Below are 18666 nucleotides of genomic sequence, written 5' to 3'. Positions count from 1 at the left end.
TAACCTTCATTGTTCATTCTAAATGAAACAGATAGCCTCTACAAAAAAAAAATTAGCCAATTGCGCACCTTGTAAAAGCACTGAAAGGGACCACAGGATTTACCCGTTTTGGTAGGATTCAGAATTCCACAAAAAGGGACGCACTCAAAGCTTCATACTAAAACACAAGTTCATGTGGATATAACCATTAGGATCCATTTCTATGGGGTAGTTTAGTTTTCTTTACTGACACGTTAGACAATGCATTCCACAAAGTCACACAGTCACAGTGAAGGCACCATTTCTGTCCCATCCTATTCCTCAGTTTCATTTAACAGTAACATCTCACTGAACATTTCTTCCAGTTTTAGGACGTACAGAAATAAGCATGCTGTAGGCACCTCAGCACTTCACCTCAAATGTTGTAACAGCAACTACAGAAGCCTTCTGGTGCAACGGTGCTGTCCGGTTTCCTGTTTGTGATGCTGGTGTTCTGTCTCATTGATTTTGCTACATCACATGTATATTAACTAGTATGCATTGCCACTGGGCCTAGATACCCCCTTTTATGAAGGCTTAACTTAATACAGGCATACTTGTCCTAACACGGAAGTACAGGACAAAAGCACAAACGATATTGTGTACATTGCTATTCCGATCACACAGATCGCAAATATCCTTTCTCAAATGACAGCCCACGACACTTGACGAATGCTCTCAGGTTAGTTAATACGCATGCCGCAGCAGATAAATGAAACAACTGTCTGCAGTTTAAAATGGCACATAAATCGTTGCCATTTTCCAAATCTGTATAAAAGAGGCAACCAGTCTTGTGTTGACACTTTTATTTTTCAAAACTTCTTAAAAATAAAAATAACTGCTTTTCATTTGCATGAGTAACACTTCGTTGCATCTAGCAAACTGGACCCTTTGCCCGATGGCAGTCTCTTTAGCGTACCTCCCCCACAGGCTTAAATTACTGGAAGCTCTATTTACGGAACTGATGTTGCAAGTTGCAGAAATTTAAACTAAAAATCAGCTCATCTTTACAGTACCGAACAAAAAAAATGCACATTGCATCAACACAGCTCAAGGTGGTGTTGGAGCTCAGCAATGACAAATACCTCAAGAGGTCACAACATTCTATCCCCCTACTAAGGCACAACAGCAAAAGCTGGGGAGTTGGGGGGAGGGGGGAATACATCCTAGCACATTACCACTTACCAAAAGAATACTAGGATTGCAGAGGACAGGAAGTCTAGACCACCTTTCCCTGAGTCGAGCTTTACTGACCTGCAGCATAAAATGGAGATGCAAGTGGGTATTGGCACTCGTCCCACCACATGCAGTCAGCACCAGGTGTGAGTAACAATGTCAGGCACAAGTGAGTCGGTGCATTCCATCTGGAGGCACAGTCCGAAAAACTTGTACTCTACAACCGAGCCTATGCAGATGTCTGCCTGTTAAAGAAATGTTTTGAACACAGGCTATTATGAGGTAAACTTTACAGCCGAGGCCAGAACCTGCCTTGCCAGTAATAGTTTCAAGCACAGGCCTCCGCTTCCTCTAGCCTTATGAGGAAATTGAGGCTGGAGTGTGTGAAGGCTTTTAGCTTTATGTGAAAAACTACAGTTACACCTGTGACATTATGATTTCTTTTTCCTGAATGCATCATGCACTAAACAAATTTTAACGAGCATATTCAACCATGGGCAAGGGCACCATAGTGACGCATCACATAAGCCCTGCTTTTAGACTACAAGCAAATCTATCAACCCTTGCTGCACTGTTTAGCAACACCTCGGCCGTGCTAATCGTTCTGGCACCATAAAATGCATTAAATGTAAGCTGCTTTGTTCATTTTCCATTTGTTCTTATTTTGTTCAGCTGCACAATAGGTTTAGGAGAAGACAGTTTGCATCCGCAAAAACAACGGGCAGAATAATAGAGATGAAGAGGTTATTCAGCTATCATAGACTGTACTCAGAGCAGAACTAGAAAGGAGCAGATATGCAAGGCTAGAATGCAACAAAAATACTGAAGCACACCCACAAAGGAAGGAGACTGCCCAAGCCATCCACCCCTTGTTTTCCAAACCTATTGGGCTGGTAGCCAAGTGGCTAGCCCTTCTTTTTTTTTTCCTACACTTGGCTGAAGAGCAGGATTTCACCATTAATATCCTTCCTTACCTTTCATTGCACTTTAAACAGGATGGATGATTTGTGAGCTCCGAAGTGCAAAGTGGAACGCTATACGCACACTAACCACCGGAGGAAGAAAAAGCACCCTTCGGCTTTTACATACTGTAGAACCAGAATATATCTTTATATAAAATGATAGCTGCCGTTAGCAGCTCGCTCGTACAGGTACATACCACTCACAAACAACACAGAAAGGAGACAGTGCCTAAAAGGCTTGCTTAGCTGTTAACAAACAATGGTACTGTAGTCTCTGAAAAGGTTGAAAGCACTGCTTCACCTTCCATAAAAAAAATCACTTGGCACACGACATAGCATTCTGCAAACAGACATAGAGGCAGGAAGAGCATGTGAGTGAAATGCAAGTACAACAATGCTCGCAATAAAGCAGTACCATCATATCAGGACCAAAGCACAAGCCTTCAACGCAAAACTTCCCCTGAGCTTGGTGCCCGTGATAAACTAAAGTGAGTACTTTTAAATTCAAGAACTTGACAGGCTAAACACCAATTGAGACAAGCTCCAATCTTATATCGCTTGAGTGGATACACAACCGATACACTGAGTATTTACAATTATTTAGCACAAGTCTAACACTGCAAAAGCATTCGTTGAAATTTTGCGCAAACAAAAAAAAAGTATAATGCCTGACCATCTTAAACTTGTAACGAGGAATATATCAAACCCTCTTAAACGCCTTAATATTCAATATTGACTGGCCGTAGCCAAGCAGCAAAAAAAACAACACTCATCGTGCAGGAAAAGTAAACGGTTCCCTGCAATTTCCCTAGCATTACGACAAGCTCACATCTCACTTTGCTCTTCTCTGCAATGGGTTTTACATTCCACCTCGTGTTACACCATAACCTACAGCAAAAACAGACATGCAGCCTCAACAAGACCTCGGCACATGCTTGCACCAGCAACAACAAACACATCGCACAGAGCTACCACAGTCTTGAAGTGTGGCCTAACACCAGCTGCAGCACAGTTCTCACAGCAAATTCAGGTCCTGCCAAAGATCATGGCAACTCTTCGTGCAAACTGATCCAAGCATAAACCAAAAGCTCCGCTAAATTTCCGACATTTTGTAATAGTATGCAAACATTTGTTAAAAAATATATCTGTCCCAAGAATGTCAATTCTGCGTGCACTTCGCATGAAAGATGCATGGACCACACCGCCCTGCATAGAGCAGAGTTTGTCGAAATGCAGAGCTGGTTCACCGAACGCCGAGGCACTTGGTGTACCTATTTACAGTATGTACATCGATTGCAGGTGTCGTTTGTACCCCTAGACATGCCAGCGAGTGGTGCATCGTACGAGGCATCCTGCGGAAGGAAGTTTCGTTGAAGCTGCACTTCGGACTAGAGCGGCAGACACTGCTGGAGAGTGCGATGGTCTGGCATGAAGCTGCACACATACCACAGAAGGAAGGCACCTCCGCTACAACGTCCACCACACAGCGAGCGTTGCAAGAGCAATGAGAGAACAGGTCACTTAACGGAAAGGCAGCTACGTTTCTGGCAGTACGGAGCTTCCCGTGGTGACGCTTTATATAAAGCACTGTGTGCGCCGCACGTGCCTTCTAAATTAAAAATACAGATTGCTAATGCCACTTCTGAAGCCAGCAAATCGCTTGTGAGCCACATCCTTACTGAATAGAAAGAAAAAAATGTACCCAAGCTGACTTCAGGTTGCCAGACGATTTTCAGTTCGTAAAGAATTCTAAATGTTGTTCTGTTTCAAGAACAGATCCACAGATTTGAGGAAAACATGCACGAAGGAGTCGCAGCTGTCTCCAGCGGTGAACCGGGGTGCTGAGATCCGCACGCTCCAATATGACCGGTTTCGCATGAATTGATGCAGCTGCGCGTCCGCACAGCAGACATGCGCATGCACTACACAGAGAGGAGAAAAACCACACACTACTGCAACATGAGCTGGGTGATGTTCTTCTGCAGGATGGTGTCGCGCACTGCATTGAACACCACCTTGATGTTCTCTGTGTCCACGGCCGTTGTGAAGTGGTGGAAGAGGGGCTTGTGCTGACTGCGGCGGGCCTGGTAGAACCAGTTGACCAGAAAACGCTGCACATCGGCCAGGTTGTACGGGTCGCCCCGGAAGCCCTCGATGTAGTCAGCAATGCTGGTAGCCCGCGAGAGCAGCTTCTCGCGCAGCAAGTCAGTCTTATTAAAGAACAGGATGATGGACACTTCGGCAAAGCACCGGTTGTTCACTATGGTCTCGAAGATGCTCCGAGATTCCACCAGGCGGTTCGTGCAGCGGTCCTCAAGCAGCGCCTGCATGCATGCATGAGAACGCGAACAGTTGATTCACTTCTTTCATTTCAAACATACTCGTAGCTCTTCACATTTTCATCCATTGCAGGATGCCTAGACAGCTCAGATCGATGACTATTCCAAGTGCCCATACATATGGGAGTGTCATTGTAGAAGCGGGGAAAAAAAAAGGCATCAACAGAAAATAGGTGGATGACTAAATGATTCACACACATACAAAGAAAAAAATTATTGAGTTTATAACAGCTGAAAGTGCATAAATTAATGCAGAGCATAGCCAAAAAGTAAACAAATTCACAGACAAGGAAAACAGCAGCTAAACAAGAACAAGACATAAATCTGAAAAACAGCCTCAGCAGTGTCGAAACCACAGTGTAAGATATATTTACGTGCTGACACTGCACCTAGCGGCACGACCAGATTCATGCGCTTCTCTTGAACGTGGATAGATGGCGCCACACCATGAGGTCTACACCACGGTGCAAGATATATAGGTGGGTACACAGCGGGCCGCGCCGGTTCCAGATAAAGTCCCCTAGTTCGTCTAAGCCGTACGAGATGGCAGCTCGCTCAGCGGCCTGTGAGGTAGTGGGAGGCAATGCTTTCCTATGGAGAACACACGCTTTTTGAGGGCCATTTTGTCGTAAACTGTAGCCGATGATGAGGGAAAAATATTTTTGCCGCACTGTTTTTGTCTAGGTCCATTATTAAGCGCAGGTTTGTGAATCTGCGGCTTCGTGCATGCTTAAATAAAAGCGCAGAAAGTGAGGAATATTTCGCGCGGAATTTGAACCTGCTACACGAATAAGTGGCGGCACTTTTACAACATGTTTCGTTTGTTTTTTTATTTTGCTTCTTTGGTTCGCGCATCAGTATGCCCGCTCGTCTTATCGCCCGCTCCACACACACTCGTTCGACCCTTAGTTTGCTCCTTACTTTATTCCTCCCTTAAATTAGAGGTCCTTAACTGCGTTCTGCTAGCTCCCACTGAACACCCCCTCCACCCTCACTTTCTCTATACCATTACTTCTCTTTCTTTGCTACTTTTTTCCTTTTATCCTAAGGGTACAGGGTACAGTAAAGAGGGGAAGAAAATTTCACAACAATGGAGAAAGAACACCAAGCATAACTTATACAATACAAACAATAGAGGTAAAATTATGGTTACTTTTTCTTGAATCTACATTAGAGATTGAAGAACAATAATATGATGTGGTGTGCCAAAGCAGCATATAAGTCAGTTGATGAACACAAACAGATTACTCAGCACGGTAATGAACGTTTTGAGCTGGATGTGATTATTGATGCTCTTTAAAAATGCGGGCAAGAAATTTCATTAATTACTTGGTTGTTGGAAAATATGGTTGTACACATGTCACCGTATTGCAATGGCGCACTGAGACTTTCCGTGGCTACAACGATAAGAAATGAAGGGTGGTGTGCGTGTACGGACCATGCACAGGGACTAGGTCATTGAAACCTATTTTAGAGCGTAAATATTTCATTACCTAACTAGTCCCTCGCTTGATCGCCATCGGCGTAGGCCAAGATGCTGTGCGCTGACGGCTTGTTATGTTAACGGAAGCACCGGCAGCCCGCCCGGTGAACTTGGCAGTGTGCCATCTCGCTTCATCATTGCCTGCATGTCTAAACCCGGACAAGATGTGCAAAAGGGGCGCGGCGGGCGCAAATGCTTACGCGTTTTAGGGATCGTGCAGTGGTTCGTGCAGGCAAGGTTCGTGCAAGTATTGATGGCGGTGGGACTTGTTTGAGATAAAAAAAGCCTTAAATCACGGCAGCATTTGTTCCGGTTTTTGTACACGTGAATCGTCCGTACTTTTGTTCGCTTGCTAATCCCATTCGTCCATTCAGTCGTTTGTATGTTAGCGATTTGTTGTGATATATAAGCAGTACGAGACGCTGTTGGATTTCCTTCGTTAAGTGGTTAAGAATAACCTACAAAATTATTTACATTTTTCTCCCATTCACACGAGGGATTCACTTTTCCTGCCCTACCTACGCTATCCAAAGTGAGAAAACTGTGCTTCCAGAGCGCCTTGGAATGAATGACCATGACGTAATGGCTGACTGATGTGCTGCTCACTCCACAATACTTCAACATAAAGCGCAACTTCAACCTTTTCTTCGCTTCGTTGTTAGGATTTAAATTACGTCAATAGTATTGACAAGCCAATTAATTATTCTGGGATTCGCTTCTGCAGTGATTCAATGTGCACGGCTTAAGAATAAAGTGTTACGCTGATGCTCCTGGCGATGACGGAGAAGCAGTTCGGCCCATGCGAACGGCTCGCGCAAGAGAAACGCGCATTGCAATATCAGCTGGTTGCTATCGCAGCGACGCCATTGATGTATGTGTTTTCTTCTTCTGGCGAAGATTCACCGCTACATCGGCGCTGACGCTGTGATCAGCGGCCCGGTTCGGAGGAGCGCGGCTGGTACTTTATCTGGAAACTTGTGTCCAATGCCTCGCCCGCGCTGTGTCCCCACCTAAATACTCTTACACCGTGGTCTACACCAATCACTGAGATGCAGTGGCCATAATGCAGGTGTAGCGGGATCATTCAGTGCCCTGGCGTGTATGTGCGCTTTGTTAAGTGCGAAAAGGGCTCACAAGGATTGAAAGTGCTGTCGACACATAATTTTCGGCTACTTCATGCTCTCCTTGCTGGGATTGCATGAATAGGCAGAACAGGAGTGCTAACGCGGCCCCACGAACCTTCCAAACTAGTCATCGAAATGCATTCATTGCAGTTTTTTCTTTTTCGTTCATCTGCACGACCACTAAGCTATAACTTAACTACAGACTTCCTTCATGTTTAAAAACAAACAAGGCGATCGAGGTGGCGCTGCAGTCGTCGGTGATCCCACGTTAGGCAAAAAACACGGAAGCGGCACTGTGGCCGAGCTTGTCAAGAGCATGTTATTGTGACGTGCTGACGCCTTTTTGGCAGACAAAATGGCCATGTGCTCAGGCAGTTTACATGGACCCGTGAAAAGTGAAGTTGGGTTCCCTTTCAGAGGCAGAGGGTAAAATGCCAAGAAAGAGATCAAAACGCCAGTCACGCATTTCCCATTCAAGACTGGCTCCTTCTCTCTAATAATAGACTCGACCTGCATTTGTCAAGTTCATGTAAACAAGAATATGTGAGTATTTCGTGAGCCTCAGTGGTGGGGACAAAAGCGATACATGAAAAAAACTCCACGCACACGGCGTGCAGCGTCCAGTCCCACACGGCGTATCATGCAGATGGAGAGTGGGTTCGAGGCGCACAAGCGAAACGTTGCTGCCCACTACAGAAAATTAGCAATATTATTTATTATTGGCTGTTTTTGCACAGTAAATTAACTGCAGAACACGCCGATAATTACAAAGGTTTGGATACTTACATAACTACTTTCAGTCGAGTAAGTAGACAGTGATTTTTGTCGCTCGTAAACAGCAAGCGTAATACAGTGAAACCTCGTTATAACGAACAGCTAAAGAATCGGAAAATAGTTCGCTCTATCCATAATTCGTAATATAAAATTTCGTAGAGAATGCATGCAAGAGCAGCAAAATTCAATCGGAGAAGGCACCGCAACTCGGAGGGTGCCTACGTGGGTCACGTCCATTTATTTACGCACAAAAGAACTGCATTATCGCGGCCTGCTTTTTTGTGTTGATCGCGTTCCGTATCCCACTCTGTTCCACAGTTTGCAAACACTCAAAAAGGGCGAACCCACTGCTCTCAATAGCACTGCAGTGGCAGCGCAGTAAATCCAATGCAGCAAGCGCTTCTTGTGAAGTCTGAATGCTCTCATCGTCTGCAGGGTCAACTTGAGCTTCGTCTGCGGGATGTTCAGAAACTTCCACAGAGATTTCGGCGTTCGTCCGCTGGTACAACCGTGGTCGCCGCGATGTCGTCGCCACCTACAAAGTCCTCTACAGTCATTGTTGCGAGCATGTCACCAACAAAACGCGAAATATCGTTCCAGGCTCATCGAGCTCGTGGAGCTCTGCTTTTGCTTTGTTGGGATCGTCCCCATCGTCACTTGCTGCACGGGCCTCTGCTGGAACAAAACCTGCGTGCCGAAAGCAGTTGGCAATCGTTTCGCCTTTCACGCTGTTTCATGCCGCTTTAATGCTCCCAGAAGTCGATGACTTCAAGTCCTGCTTCATAAGAAGCTTCACGAGAAGAGTGTCAATCTGTCTCCTCTTGTAAACTGCCTTGAAGGCCCCGACTTTATCTTGAGCTTGGTCTTTAACGTCAGTACTGCTCTTTTTTTCACGTTCACCGCAATCATAGCACTATGCATACCCGCGCACCACACTCGACATGACCGACGCACGCTACGATGGCTATTCAAGATGATTTTGAGGAAAGAAGGGCAATGCGTGAGTGTTCCGTCGGTGACAAGAAGATAGACGTTTTTCGTTTTATTTTCGCATTTTTTCTGAATCTTTTGTCGCCTTCTTCTTATTATAACCCTACATTTTAGTGATGCATTCTTCTTCTTCGTATCACGAAATAACAGCCAGTTGGTAGCGAGCGCATCATCGGTGTGAACGTCTTACTTTAATCTCTTGTGTGTGTGTTGTGTTTGTGTATAACTATGCAGCGCCAGAGGTCTACGGAGCAAGCGTAAACCATGTATGAAGTATACAGTTCAAAACATCATTGCACCATCGGATGATTCTTCACAGCGAGCGACAAATGAGCGCTGTTGGTAAGCACAAAGCCCCTCGCTAACATTTAGCGGCTGTATGGATAACGGATTTCAGGCAGGCATGGCAACAGTAGGGCACTGCACCTTGGCACCACACGGATTTGCTTATCCTTGCATTATTCGCAAAATCACCGTGCTGCGCGCCTGTTGTACCTGCCCTGTTCGTGGGTGGTGCCGGCGTTAACATTCAAATTCCATCACGGGTATTCACGCTTTTAGCCTGCATTACAATGACAAGCTGCAGCGGCCGCGGTGATCCGTAGTTAGGACAATCCAGTTCAGTCCCGGCCACCATAGCCTCGTTTCAATGTAGTATGAACTCAGGATGCGATGGTGTGCCATGTAGTATGTAGTTGGCATCAAGTTCCCAAGAAAGTCTGAACCATGAGCACATATGTTGCTCGTTGATAATCAACGCCACAACTCGTATTCACAGTTAGTCGCTGTGAATATAACAAAAACTGCTCGGTATGAAAACAAAATGCTGCTCCAATCGAGCATATCAGCAGCTGTCAACGCGCAGTGGCAGACTTCATCATGAAATAGATTAGAATGATTTGAGATGAACACGGTGAGGGTTAGCCATGCAACATAACCACGGAGGAGTTAGATCCCTTGCGCAGCAGCTCACTATGGATACGTACAATCACTGAAGTGAAAAAAAGAAAAAACGTTTCAGGATTGTTTACATAGGTAAGCGCATGCCTCAAGAAAGAAACAATATACTGGCTGCCTCGTCTACATATATGTTACGTGTGCAGTCGCACCCGCGCCAGAACAGTACCAGGACCCTATTACGGCGTAAAGAAGGTTAAACTTGAGTTATTCACGAACTTTGAGCAGGAAGACCGCTCTGGCATAAAGGTGAATAAACTCCAACTCTGTGACAAAGTGTTTGCCGCATATTCCATGAGCCGGCGTTGGTATCCATAGGCGGCCCGCTGTTTGCAGCTACTTTCATCGGCAAGAAATCTGCGCAAGCTTACTACACTTCCCTTCCCGTGCCTTTCAAACACATGCCACGGCGACACAACCAGAAGGCATGGTGCTATGTTTTTTTGTTTGTTTGTTTTTTCGTCAACAGTAAACCACCCAGCAGTCACAGTAAGCAGAAGCAATTGAAATGGTTTGTCTACCGCGCGGAAGTCACTGCCAATGACAGCGCCACCGCATCTTCGTGACGTAGCCGGAGTGAAGGAGGTCTATACCTCCACTTAAATATAAAAGGTGGGCCTCAACATGCATGTCCCCCTAGTTGTGTCAAAGAGCTCAAGTGTGCATTCAAACATTGCTTTTGCAGTGTAATGTGATGAAGATGTGAAATAATTCCCACCATATAGAGAATATGATTAATTTCGGCCACCTGGGGTCCTTAATGTGCAGAGGAACATCAAAGGCATTTCTACATTTCACCTGTATTTCCACATTTCACCTTATCAGAAAAACTGCCTTGGCAGCGAAAAATAAAACCCGCACTGTTGTGCTGTGGTACGCATCCACCGCTATATGCACTAGTGGTGGGACCGAAAAAAAACCATGCTTGCATTTGTGATGATTTAGTGGATAGTGCAGTGCACTATTAGCTAGGTGACGCAAAAATCGTTGCTTGAATACCCCAGCGTTTACTCCGCCAAGCTCATCGTTTACGAGAACGCCCACTACGCCGAGTGGTTGTCTACCTCAAGGAAAGACCCGCGTGTAGGCACAGAACTAAAATGCACAATTCTAAACTGGAATTAGCAGACGTCAGATAAGAATAATTTCAGTTGCCTGTTCAAGCGACTTGTTGACTTTAACAACGTTGGACCACAAAACTCTCCATCGAGCGTTCTTGAGTCCGGCAAATCATGCAGCTGCATGCTGTTATAACTGTTACCGGCAAGACTTCTGCCTTTCATACTAGTACCTCATTTTGCGGCACTAAAATGTACAGCGGTTGGAAACTGACTACGAGATCGCCAAACGAAAATAATCGGTTCACTGCCATGCCATGTCGGCACCTGGTGTGTCTGTGCAGATGCTTCTTGAAAATTTGTCCCATTTATATAGAAACAGAGGACCCAGAGTGCCATTAGCAGCTTCAATTGTTTCATTTGCCGACTTTATGATCTTTAGACCTGTAAGCCCGAGAATGCCTTAGTGATGAGGGAGCTCGACTGCTGAGCCAGAGAGCACAGGTTTAGTACCGGCAGCAGCTGCCACGAAACAACGCAGAGAGTTCCCAAGCGCTACGAAGAATCTCATGAGACCTAATTTTGACTCATTCATTAAGGCGGCCATTAATGCTTATGTGCGACTTCAGGACTTCTATATCTTTTTACATATTGAACCCTGGTGACAACAAATCCTCGCCAATGTCCTCTTCCTTCAGTTTTTCTATGCTGGCAAAAGATGTCTGAGAAAGCCTGAGCATTGCTGTGTTGTCCGCGAGATGTGTCAGCGCGATTCCGCGAGGGACAGATACTGTGCCTTTCCTTTCCTCTGAACCAATTATAAAATGCCGGTGAACTTTGATGTGTTCTGATGTGTTGTTTGACAAGGGGTGCGCTATGTACCATGTGCAGAAGCAACGCTCAGGCTTTCGCATTTCTCCACTGCAGATTCTACAGTGGTCTCGCAATTTTTCAGACTGCAGTAGGTTGATTACCTCTCTTTACACACTTTCTAACTATTTCTACCATTTGCGCATGCAAATCATGTCCTTTCCCACTCCTTCACATTTAAACATTTCAAATTTCCCGCCACCGGAAGTTAGACCTACGTCACCGAATGTAGAGTGCCATGTGACCCCATTTCAACATCATTACCCCTCCCGGCTATTTCAACACCTGACTGACATAACTAGGCTCTAATTAGTTACCTAATTAACCCCACATATACCAAATTATTTCCCCAGTGAAATTTTTGGTCCTCTATCAAATGCAACCATTCTCTTTCTGATAACTCGCTTGTCTGTCTGTTTGTTTTTGCTTGTTTGTTTGTAGGGTTTAACGTCCCAAAGTGACTCAGGTTATGAGAGGCACCGTAGTAGAGGACTCCTGAAATTTCGACCATTTGGGGTTCTGTACAGGGACTATGAAACGAATAAAATGACATAAAGCAAATCGGTAAAGAGATAGGTACTCCCTCACAAGTCAATTCATCGCAAGAACTTTTCAGCTAGCTTCATTAACACCGGAGATATCGGCGATTAAAAATGGCACTCGTCCTCTCCCCCCTCAACTCAACACTCCCAGACACCAGAAACAAAACAAAGACAGCTCGGGAACTCCGCCCCGCCCATGAAACGTCATCGGGTGATGCTCGGTTCGCAGACTTCCGGTTGTCGCGCCTGTTTTTCTGAGCGTCGCCCACGCATTCACCGGTCTCTGCCTTTCCCTTCCCGTCTGCATTTGCATAGCTTTCAACCTTCTCTTGTGTCTTCCTCATCCGCATATTTCTTCAGTTTCTTGACCTGTCAAAAAACCGAACCCGAAAGGCGTGAACCCGAACCCAAAAATATTTCAGTTCAACACCCTGACAGCAAATTTGACATACACGTAAAGAAAGCAATTGCTTTTCTGACAGAGACGACAAGATGCCAATGCAGACATCTTTTTGATTCACAATCACAAGTGCCTCCATTATCTCTGAAGTGATAGAATGTGGTGCTTTTCGTAAGTGCCCAAGAATGCAGTTACCATGCTACATCGGAAAAGTGACCGCTTCTGTAAAAGCACAAAAATTCCATCATCATGCAGGTAGCGAAGACACAAGAAAATAAATTTCAGCAGGAGCAGAGTCCAAACAGCGGCGACAGCAACGAAAAAACTTTAAAGGTGCCTGCAACTGGGCAGCTGATGTAGCATCAGCCTGTGCAATAAAATATCTCCATTTCCCCCGAATATACTTCAAAAACTGAACTGAAAACTGTTGCTTTCATCTACAGACCACAACCCATCAAATTAAATTAAAGAAAAGAATGCGGCCCATAGTAGAGTGAACATGGTATTTCGACTCCGCCTACTGTGCTTCCCATCATCAAGGATATCAACCAAAGAATAAACACCACAGTAAGCACTCCTAATCGCAGGTTGTCTCAGCACTGAGATTAACCTCCAGGCTTTCATTCGCTCAATACCAACAGAGCTACCTTGATTTGCCACAGCTTTTTGCTACTTCTCTTCTTTTGCTTTTTCGGGCCACAAAGGCTGCTTGAACTAAGTATGCAGTGCAAACCTCACAGCACCCCTCAAGTTTCAAATCTCTGCAGAATGAGAATCATCATTCGCAAACTTAAAAATATTTTAGTCTATACAGCTGCCACCACGGTTCCACTGTCATTAGTTATCTTTTAAAAACTCCTGGACTTATCACTTGGCTTCGTGGAGAGAAAATGGCAGTGACCGACAGAGGTGACCCTGAAAGATTGCCCTGATAAATCTGTCGTCATAACGGTAGAGAACGCACATCTACTTTTATACCTCCTTCCCATCGCTTAATGTATAGTTTCGAATAGTATAGTTTCGAATAAATAAACGGACAAGCAATTAATGCATGCAGTGTGCACATAAGGAATAAGGCAACACCTACCTGATCAAATTCGCTGGATGATACAAGGAAGAGGATGGAAGTGACACTGTCGAAACAGCGAAACCACTTCTGACGCTGCGACCTCTGGCCACCAACGTCAACGAAACGGAACGGCACCCCGTTCACTGGTACCACGAACTCTGTGATGCCCTTGGTGGCTTTGCGTGCATGCAAGATGTCCTGGTTGGTGGGTATATACTCCTGGATGAACACAGGGGGAGGCAAAGAGTTAATGTTGTATCATGGCAAGGCAACATAACAAACGTTTGATTTCGATAGTGCCACATATCGTCTCATTAGGCTTGAGTGAAAAGCACCACAGAAAAAGAACGATTTCAAGAGAATCTCTGCGTACTACAAAGTTAAACTACGAGCTTTAGGTGACCATTTAAAACGACAATTTAAAGCCCTACGAAGTGGACATGCTTGTTGCAAATCGTACATAACAACAAGCTTCTTTGGACAAATTTAACGCATTTTTTCAAACTAGCCTCCCAGCTGTAGAGCAGGAACACATGCCAAAGTATGAAAAGAATAAATATTGTGCAACCTATACATGATTTCCATGGGACATCGCGTAAGCATGCTTGCTTCAGCGGCAGCCATGCTTATGAACCGCATGCCTGCCAAGCGCTTCGAGACATAGAAAAACAAACATGACTGGCTCTAGTTTTTTCTTTTTTTCCCGTACGAATTCACACCTTCTCTAAAGTTTCAGGACCTTTCCTAAGGACTAAATATCACACCTGATCATATCAGCTTGTGTTCGGTGCGACGTTAAACCTCAAGAGGTGCCGAGAACGAAACTGGAGCACAAGCATCAAGCCTGTAAATCACCCGACATTTCAGTCATATTGTAAGAATGTAATTGTAATGTAATTGTAAGTCATATTGTAAGAATGAATGTATGCCAATTGCTAAAATCTCACGTCTCATCAGTTAGGAGCGCATGAAGAGCTGTCAACAACCTGACAATTAAGTTTTCCAACTAAAAGAGCTCTGCACCCCAGATGTTTTGTTTGTCTCACCCTTGAGTTCTTTGAGCTGAATTCACCCATTTCAAGGTGGCGCTGGTGTAGCTTTCTTCATAAGCTTAGGCTCCTTTCATGCTTTCTGGGTGCTCAAACGCACTTCACAGAAACTATATATCGAAAGAGCTATGGCTCTGGAGCAGATCAGCCGTGGCTGGGTTGTCGCTTCTGCATGCATGTTCTGTGCCTCAGATCGTCATTTTTTGATTGCATGCTGACAGCGTACGGATTTTTCTGTGCTTTGCAAATGAATAAGTAGCAGCAGGCTCACATGGAATTCATGACGTTAAAGTATACGTAACTATGTGGGCTCTATTTCAATGCAAACAATTACATAGCAATGCTCTTTCGCAATTGCCATGTGGGTGGCAGCCTGAACTGCAAATTAACAGTTTACGAGGTGCGTTCCACTGATGTCGTTCCCACAGCTGAAGATGGCATGTTCCACAAGCACCATATATGCAAGCTTTGTGTTCAGTGTGCTTTCGTTCCTTTGCACTGCCCTCTGGAATCTTCCATGCTGAGGTTTTATTAGAAATTATCATTCATGACTATTACTGTGCTTGCGGCTGTCAAATATCCTGCACATATCTGTACTTAAATGATAAGGCATGCAGCCTGCAGGAGCTGGTTGTGTTAGTGGTTCATAAACATGATTTGCACATGTCACGATTCCTTCGACTGATATCAGTGCCAACTTCCAACGTTCTCGTGTACATGTGTTAGAGAAAACGAATCTGGTGCTGTTCAGGCACCAAGCAAAGGGTAAAAAAATTTAAGCAAGCATTCACACCACTCTAACAAATCTTGTGATCGACAGTTTAAAGTCCATACAGGCCACAGCCTCAACCTTTCACCCACACATACACTTCATATAATGCATCCAGTATTCTTTCTCATTACAAACGAAATAAGAGTGCCAAAAAGAATGACACCAAGCAGATGAAAGACCATTTCGTTTATGCTTTGTTCTAGTTGTGTTTTAAGCACTTCATTCCTTTATGTGCACATGACTTTACAACGCAAAGTACAATATGTCACTGTACAACAAAGTCACTAAATTACCACCAAAAAAAAACAAAAATCGTTTCTTGACACGCACGCAACTACAGTAAGCTTACCTTCGTGGCAATTCGATCCAAGTGGTCGAAGAAGTAGCGTACTCCGTCCCCCTGCAAAGGAGGATAAAGTTCCCATAACCTGGAAATCCCCAACTCCACAACGCCTACCACGCTCAAACCGCAAATATCGGCCTTATCCTACCCCTCATAAAACGAGCACTACTCGAAGGCAGTGGGGAAGCAGATGCCTTTGCAACACATTCTCAGTATCGGCAAACATTACGATAACATGCCAACGATAGTGACGACCGCGAAAGCGATCACCTGAAAACATTTTATCACATGCCAAATGGCTGTCCTTACGGCGCCACCGGTAGAGCCGCACTAATCTTCCCGTGACAACATACATCGCAGCAGCTATCACCAAGAAAATGTGTCCACTGGCACGGAGAGGCTTCGATTGATACGCTACTCGGCAGCTGTCAATATTTCACACGGTTTCGCAATTCGCACGCCCCTCTCAACAGCAGCAGAAATGACTGACCAGCTGGAATTCGATGCGGCGCTCGAACGCAGCTCGGATGCCGCCGTCCTGCCACAGAGTCCGCACCGAAGGCGCGTACCGTCCGAACGTCTCGGCGTCGGCGGGCTCCAGGCTCGACTCATAGCCCAACAGCCTCTGGGCGTGCGCGTCATTGGAAGGATGCTGCCAAGGGATGCCCAACTTCCGCCGGGCATCCACCAACACCTTCATACCACGCAGTACGTTCTGAAAGACGCAGGAACGGTACTCGAGCAGCTGGTCCGGCTCAAAACTGTAGTTGTGGATGATGCGCATCTGCTTGAGGAAAGTGCTCTTGCCGCTTTCGCCGGCACCCAGCAGCAGTAGCTTCACCTGTCGCCTGAACACTTGCTTGTCCTTCTGGATCATCTTGTCGATCTTATGGCTGCGCTGGAGCGACTCGAGCTCTTCGGGCCCATATTTCAGGCCGTACAGGCAGCCGCACTGCGCCAGCAACCTATCCATGATGACAGTTCCGTGATGACGACCGCGTCGCGCTACTGTCGTTCAGTGGGCCGCCGCGGCCGCTGCTCGGTCGTCCCACCACCGCTCGATCACGCCGCGCTCGTTATTCCGCACCATGCTCGTGTCAGCAGCCGTACGAGAGAAATGTCGGCCCAGCCCCGCCGCTGCGGCCAGTCTCCAAACGCACAGTCCGGCCAGCGCCTTGACACTACAGCCCTACAGGCACTACAGTTGTCCAGCCGTCTTGCCCACCAGACGACTCTGAAATGGTGGCGAAGGTTTTAAGCGACTGCAGCACTGCAGCAGGCCTGTTGGTTGAGGGCTAAAACACTATTGTGAAGAAAATAAGTACCATTTTTTTTTTAAATATAAAGCGTCAATTTTAAAAATGAGTACATTTTTGGGCCGTTTTTTATGATTGCGCTTGCATGCAGAAGTATCACTAATAAAAATCATAATAAACTTGTGGCGCCATCTAGGTGTCGTCCTAAATACTAGCGCGCAAATAGCGCGGATTTCGATTCAGAAGACTGGACAGCCCCCAATACCAACGCCAAGCGCAAGCTTAGTGCCCTGCTAAACTTCATGTCGGAGTCTGGCGCCCTCAACCTCACCTAACCCACCCCTTCCCCTCTAGGCCTCAGGTCATCCTCATGAATAAAGGTTTATGAATGAATGAATGAATGAATGAATGAATGAATGAATGAATGAATGAATGAATGAATGAATGAATGAATGAATGAATGAACGGATTTCGATTTTTTTTATAGTAAGCGACGAAAGACGGGTGCAACTACGACGAGGACACGGTGTACGGTCAGGTCAGTAGAAAAAATTGAGCCCGTAACTGTTAAGGGGATCTAACTTTGCAAGAATTTCGACTATCAAATTAGTCTTGACGTGTTGAACTTCGTCCAGTATCTTTATGCCTCCGTCGTCGTTAGCGTCAACTTTCGTCGCGCGATTGTCTAATTAAGTGGATACTAAAGTAAGTTACTTGCCTATAGCCGAATTGAGTTAATTAATTAATTAATAATTAGTTCCAGTTTCGTAGAACAATGCGGCACTCAGGCTTTCACCTTTCACTACTTTAGTTGCTAAAGTGTCTCGTAATTTTATGCGAGTAATTTTGTTTCTAAGAATTAATAGAATTCTTGCTTAAAGGGAAACAGACGTAGGCTTTTTGAGCATACACTCCCCCATCAATTATAATTACGTTTTTGTTTGCATTAAAATGTGCTGCACTTTAGATCGTCACATTCCTCCTTCTTTTAAGTTTTTGCAGAATCTGCGCTGCTTAAACGAAGCTAACAAGACTGCAGATAGAGGCAATGGAAGTCGACAGCCTGAATCTTTGAACAGAGCTGCGAATTATGAAGCAGAAGAGCCCGGCCATCTTTAAGGCACCACTACGCCAGGATGAAGGAAAGCTGCGGCTTGTTTCTAATTCTCACTATACATATCTGGCTCTCAATCACCCTCGATTAGGGCCTCCTCTCGGTAGCCACTCTGACTGTCGGGTACGGACTTAGGGCCGGCATGTAGCAGCGTCGACGTAGCCAGATACACACCACACACGCGTAACCAAAAACTTTTTCCTTTACCCCTGCCCTTCCATGAATAGCCAAATCCCAACAGTACAAGGTTGTTAGGTGTTGTTAGCTGCCTGTGATGATGATCCTGTTGAGGGGCACCCTCCTACTTTTGCACCCACATTTTTACAAGTCCAGCCTAACAGGTGGTACAACACGCCTGTCGTACTGGTTA

At 45.4% G+C, this 18666-nt stretch overlaps 1 protein-coding gene across 1 annotated transcript; it reads right to left on the bottom strand.

Moving 5' to 3' along the window:
* Window positions 1-807: 807 nt before the first annotated feature.
* On the bottom strand, window positions 808-17148 carry cta (Guanine nucleotide-binding protein subunit alpha cta). Its single transcript, XM_084604558.1, has 4 exons — window positions 16417-17148; window positions 15933-15983; window positions 13781-13981; window positions 808-4480 (listed from the first exon to the last, which is right to left on the bottom strand). Exons 1-4 carry the CDS (start codon window positions 16897-16899, stop codon window positions 4106-4108), a joined length of 1110 nt encoding a protein of 369 aa, XP_084460684.1. The 5' UTR covers window positions 16900-17148; the 3' UTR covers window positions 808-4105.
* Between the last annotated feature and the right edge of the window lie 1518 nt (window positions 17149-18666).

Source organism: Amblyomma maculatum, chromosome 5 (assembly GCF_055883805.1).
Source record: "Amblyomma maculatum isolate TAMU_Amacu chromosome 5, ASM5588380v1, whole genome shotgun sequence".
Classification (NCBI taxonomy): Eukaryota; Metazoa; Arthropoda; class Arachnida; order Ixodida; family Ixodidae; genus Amblyomma; species Amblyomma maculatum.
Note: the sequence above shows the minus strand (reverse complement) of the source record. Positions and strands in the feature narration are given on the sequence as shown.

Coding starts and splice junctions, on each gene's coding strand:
- cta (XM_084604558.1), bottom strand. CDS start 16,899: ATGGATAGGTTGCTGGCGCAGTGCGGCTGCCTGTACGGCCTGAAATAT. Junction 15,984..16,416: donor GCCGCATCGAATTCCAGCTG/GTCAGTCATTTC, acceptor CCTCCTTTGCAG/GGGGACGGAGTACGCTACTT. Junction 4,481..13,780: donor CATCCAGCGAATTTGATCAG/GTAGGTGTTGCC, acceptor GCATGCATGCAG/GCGCTGCTTGAGGACCGCTG.